We start from the raw sequence: 6,000 nt of genomic DNA, 5'->3' as shown, positions 1-6,000 counted from the left end.
AGAATTGCCATCGGCCGTCTAGAAAGACAGGTCAAAAGGAACAATTCTTTGGGAGAATAGAAGAACAGGGGCGAAAGATATATTTAAGCGAAATTTTATCCCTTTTGAAAATTAATATTCGAGAAATTTTCAAATGATATAACTTTGTGAGTCTAAGCGCGCGTTAATTTGTTTAGCGCATACTGTTAGTGATGTTAATTATTGAATTTAAGTGTTCGCTCTGTATGCCTTATCAATTATTGGTTCAGTTTCAGGAACTATAACGCTACAAGAATAGAAAAAATTTTAAATGCTGCAATAAATTGGATATAAAACTTCATTTCCTGGTAAAAACGTTATCCAAATATCAAGAGTTCCCCGCATTGTTCGATCTCTTCAGACAACCATGGGTTCAATTATGCAAATTCTGCGGTTACATTACATATTAGGCGTGCTACAAAAAATTATCAAGTCTTTTAGTGGTTAAGCTTTAAAGTTGCTATGAACATTCTCAATTTGACAAAAAAAAACAACGTATAAAAATCCATAACGTATAACTGGTTTTTTTCTGTCTGTGGTATCGGTGTCACGCTGTAGTCATTGATTATGAAGAATTTTTAACCCTACAACGTTCATTTTATGACAGAGTCTTAACCAGAGCTAGCTTTCCTATTATGATAATGTTGTAACCATAGAATTTTCCTTTATGATACAGTTGTATTCATAGAACTTCCCTTTCACTAAAAGCTGCAATCCTACCAATTTCGTACAAATTTTTTCATCTATGACAGTAAGGGCCAACAAGATGAGAGTTCTAGAATAACAAATTTTGGTCTACCCTGGTAGGGTACCGAGTGGTTGAGGACTAACAGTATATAGTTCATTTATATATTGTTTGTAATAAGCTTTGCAGTGTTGTTTTGACAAAATGACAAAATGAAACAAAACAGAAGAGAGTGAATCAACGATTTCTTGGTCAAAGTTGCACAATTGAGACTGACTCCTACATGAAGAAGACCACACAATAGTCACAGGTTTAATATGAGATTTACCCTTATCTTCTGTCTAAACAATACAAACTAAACCCACTCAAAGTCATTTTATCTGCCCACTAATACTCAACTCTTTCTTTCATTAACCTTCTATTTTATAACGAATATATTGAGCAAAGCTGTCAGCTTTGTTGCGCCCAAAATAAATCTTAGTTGCATCTTTCAAATTTTATTCTTAATTTTTTTGACAATTTTTGTGACAATTTTGTTGATTTAATGATAATGATGTTAAAATTATTCCTTGTCAGTTCAATGTTAATCGTATTAATACACGGGAGAGATCTGAAATGGACAATAAAGAGAGAGGGCAATAAGGAGCTGATGGAGAGGATATCATCACTCACTTTCAAACATCTGTTTCTAAGAGCAAACAAATCTTTGGGACTGTTGCAGATGTATTTCAAAGAGCTGGAAGACCTCAAGATTGAAATTCATAAGGCGCATGATAACATCACTAAATTAGTAAGTTAGAGTTCTTCTTTTTCATGTTTGGGATCTTTTCCGTTTGTGCCCCCCCCCCCAGTACGTTATGCTCCCCCCAATTACAGAGAACGTGTCATTACATGGTAAACCATTGTGTAAAAATATGGCACATGCGTCTTGGGGGTGCAAAAAATATGCACCCAATACCCTAGTCGAACTCCGACGCTTATCTTGCAAGATCTTGCAAGATTCTTGCAAATGACGCTTATCTCGCAAGATCTTGCAAGATTCTTGCAAATGACGCTTATCTTGCAAGATCTTGCAAGATTCTTGCAAATGACGCTTATCTTGCAAGATGCAAGATGCGGACGCCTATCTTGCAATAACCTTGCAAGATCTTGCAAGATAGATGTCGAAAAATGTTCCAGAAAAAAGTGAAATTCTAAAGTCCCATTAACTCAAAGATCGTTTTTTCTTATGAGTTCAGACGTCAAAGGGAGAAAAGGGCTGGCGAAAAACGACTTTTTGTTCTGTAAATGAGACTTTTCTGTGGGTTCATTCTGACCCATTTCAGTTGGGGAGGAACTATAAGCTCAACTGATTTTTTTTAATTTGGTTATTTTTTTCGATTTTTATTTTATTTTGGTTTTTGCTTTTCTTTTCAATTTTTTTCCGAGGAGTTACGGGGGTTGAAACTTTGGAGAACGTCACCCTCACTTTCGTTGTTTTGTTCATATTTTTCAATAATTCTGCTGAAATTTTGATTCAATTTTGATTAGAAACAATGGCAAATTTATTAGCGATAGTCTCGTCGCTTTTACGTTGAGAGATGAAAGAGGTTTTCAGAATTGTCTGAAAAAAATTTTGGCCCAATTTTGGCTATAGTTTTAAAAATTCAGAACTGTTCTCTTTATTTGTAAAAAAAATGCATCAATTGTTCTTAATTGGCCCACTTTGTCTAGTTTGGGTAGCGGAGAAATTGAAAATGCTAGCACCATCTTTGTTTACTCAGATAAGGGGTACTTTTATCTCGGTTTCTAGGAATGTGTTCCTGAATTATTTCTTTTACCGTTCTTTTGCTAAATTGGTTTGATAGTTACAAAAGATAACATTTTTATTATTTTTTATAAATTAAGAGTTTCAATTGCCAAAAAACACTTCTTTGCAATCATTGAATAGATGAATCGAACAATAGCGCTTATGAGCAGCAGTAGACCAATAGCAGGGCCAATTTAAGTCTCGTTTGAATTTTTGATCAAGAAAAAACCTTATTTTTATTATAGCAGGGAAAACATAATTATTACTATAGTGGACCAATAGCAAGACCAATTAAAGTCTCGTTTGAATTTTTGATCAAGAAGAAAACATTGTTAATATTATCTATATATTAAGAGTTTCAATTGCCAAAAAAAAACACTTCTATGCAATCATTCAGAACAATAGCGCTTATGAGCAGCAGTGGACCAATAGCAGGGCCAATTTAGGTCTCGTCGTTGATATATGCAATGAAAAGGATTCCTAAATGTTTTTTTTGTGTTTTATGAGTAAACCTCATGGTTTTATAGCTGCGTCACGCTGATTTCAAAGTATTTTTTAAAAAAAAATTCATGAGTTTTGTCAGCACTTGAAGTTGTTTTTTGTAGTCCTTTCAATAATTGTAATTAATGAAATTTCTAAATTTGTATCCAAAGAGACCATGTAAAGCCTTCTGTTGATGCACACCAATGTTTTGTCGCTAAAAAACCCAATATTACTCAAAACCCATCATTTTTGTTGTGTGAATTTTTGATCAAATTCATTTTTTCCCAACTTTTTTTGTCTTTTGTTTGACAAGCAGCAATTGGCAGACCACTTTGATTGTTATTTTGGTTTTTAAAAGTGAAGAAGTGTGTGGATTGTAGTGCGGCGCTGACTTAACTAAAAGGAATTCTTGGTCAAATTAATCAGTAAGGGACGGCCAATAAGGTGCATGGTTATTTCAGCAAGAGGCTTATGATTTTTGACTTCTATACCTTTTGCGTAAAATTGTTTGTGATTTTTGAGATATGCCTTTCTTCGTTGTTACTTTGTAGTCTTTTGACTTGGTCTCAGTTAGGACTTGTCCAAATACAAATAGTTAATTTTAAAGCTTTCTGTTTTTATGACCTATCGATTAAAAAATTGTTTTATTTTTTATTAAAAATGGTTTTTTGAGATTCGCCCATTTGCATCTTATTTCTGCCGCCGTTTAAGGTAGTCAAATCAAAAGTAGATGCCCTATTCTCTTTTCACCGAATTAAAATTTGGTCCCAGTTAATACTTTTTTTTTAAAAAATGATTTTTTGGACTTCATTCAACGAACTTTTCCTTTTTTCACTTCTCTTTGGTTTTATGTTGCCGTCATGTCCGGTTCTCAAAGTAATGCCAATTGAATGACAAGCCACTTATCACAAAAATGGTATTGAAAAAAGGAGCGTTTGGTTATATTTAAATTATATTTTTATTGAATAGTTGTTGAAGAGTAGTATTTTATTGGCTTGATTTTATTGGCTTGGACACTGTTTCGTCGGAAAAATTAATCGACTTAATATTTTTGCCTGTGTTTATTCTTTTTTTAACCGTATTACATTCTTGATTAGGACAAGCCTCAAAATTTTCTTGCAGAAGTTATAAATGAAGCCATTCAATGAGTTCAGTTGATAGCTGATGGTTTTCAAAACTTCGAAACGAATAGTTTTGATTAAGTATAAATGAATTTTTTTAAATTATCTTTATTGAATTTTTGTCTGCATGTTAAATATTCTGAATCAGAGCAGGCTCCATATCTTTTCTTTTCCATTTATTTAAGTCAATTGATTTAGTTTGGTTTTTATCTGATGCTATTTTGTCCATTTCTTTAGGGTTCTTTTTAAAAAGAAGACAATAAGTTGTGGTCGTAAGTAAAGCGTACCCTGAATGGCAGGTATCATCGGCCCACTGATGAGCTGTAGAGTTGTTACCTAGTTTGTGTAGTGCTTTGAGCTTGAAGTATTTTTTCATATAGGTTACACATATTTTTCGAACGCGAGAAGAATTTTTGAAAGTGTTCTATCTCTTACATTTTTTTGGTAGACCATTACGTCAAAGTGGGGTTGAGTTGGGTCGGAGCATTATGTTCAAACGCACATTACAGAGCTTCCTTTTAGTTTTTGTAGTTAAAAACCTCAGAGTTTAGCAACAGCCGAATTGAGGTGACTTAAGAAATCTTTATGTTTGCGTCCTTTATGCAATAAGTTCTTTTTTCTTTAAATAATTTTGGTTGACGGACGAATATGAAAGGAAAATAAACGTTTTAGGTTGGAACGAGTAGCCTTATGCTTTAAAATTTCGTGCTGTTTTTTGGTTTATATAATACCGTGACTGATCTCTAAGTTAGTTTGGAGAAGGTTTTCACGTGGTATGCCGTTCGTTGATTTTTTTTAGTTTTCAGAAATCAGGACAAGAATTCAGGACAACCGTATCTATCATTTCAATGAAATAATCACAATTGGAATTTTAGGATTCATTTTCTGACTGCTGCTTTAACTTTTGATGTAGCTTTTTGTTTATCTGTAATGGCGCTCAAAAATGGTTGGAACAAAAATGTTATTTCTTATTAAGTGCTGTCGATATTGTCCTAAATATGGTTAGTCGTTGCAAATCTAACGACGAAATCAGTTTTTTTGTGCGTGGTTTCTCGAAACAAATTCATTTGATAACTTTTTTTTGAGTGAGTTTCTTTTCAGATTAACAGATGCTACAGCTGTTGTTTTAGCTCGGTTATATTCTGTTTTCAACTAATGCGTAATTTGAATGGGCCAGGTTCAATTTTTCATCTCTCTCTTCAACATTTCCATCCACCGCATACATGTAGTTTAGGAAATTGATACTTGTTTGAGAAAACTTGGGTCTTTCCCATTATAGCCCCCCATGAAATTCTAGCCCCCCCCAATATGGTATATTTGCCATGATGGGGGGTATAATAGGAAAGACCCGAAAATTCTTTTCCTTTCCCCATTTTGTTTATCGTATTGTTGCAATGATAATCATCATAAATTGTTTTCAGATCAGAACTGCAAAATCTTGTAGTCACAAATCATATATTGCTGTCTTTTCCGATCCTGTTATAGCTTAGGTTAGCTATTTGAAATGGATGAGTAGTGCGATTACACTATATTGAATCAATTGTGGAATTGCAGGGCGAATCCTGAATTATGTGTGTTTTACTAAATTTGCTAAACGGATATGCAAGGCGAATCCAGATTAAGTTGAACTTGAGTAACTGAAGAGCTATTGTAGACCAGCGGGAATAAAGTTATATGTGAATAATAAAAGTCATCATAACCTTAGTTCTAAAACGCATGATATAAGTATTAAAATAGAGGGTAATATATAAATTAGTACACATAAGGGTTTCAATATAAATTTATGTATCCATAGGTATCACATTTCCCCCAAGACAGGAAAAAATTTTGTAATGTATTTACAATGTTTTAGAAAGAATCAACACAAATAAATTAAACGTGTGGAAGAGAATGCACGCACAAGT

The 6,000-nt window shown here is 33.4% G+C and overlaps 1 protein-coding gene across 1 annotated transcript in view; it reads left to right on the top strand.

Annotated features, from left to right (window-relative positions):
* Window positions 1-1,015: 1,015 nt before the first annotated feature.
* The window catches only part of LOC142345477 (uncharacterized), a 120,226-nt gene continuing 115,241 nt past the window's right edge, over window positions 1,016-6,000 (top strand). Inside the window, exon 1 of the mRNA XM_075397540.1 lies at window positions 1,016-1,493. Coding sequence (XP_075253655.1) covers window positions 1,248-1,493 — 246 coding nt within the window. The 5' untranslated portion in view covers window positions 1,016-1,247. The remainder of the gene's footprint in view (window positions 1,494-6,000) is intronic.

This window comes from Convolutriloba macropyga, chromosome 9, assembly GCF_964194025.1.
Source record: "Convolutriloba macropyga chromosome 9, txConMacr16.3, whole genome shotgun sequence".
Classification (NCBI taxonomy): Eukaryota; Metazoa; Xenacoelomorpha; order Acoela; family Convolutidae; genus Convolutriloba; species Convolutriloba macropyga.
This window is presented reverse-complemented; position numbering and strand designations above follow the sequence as displayed.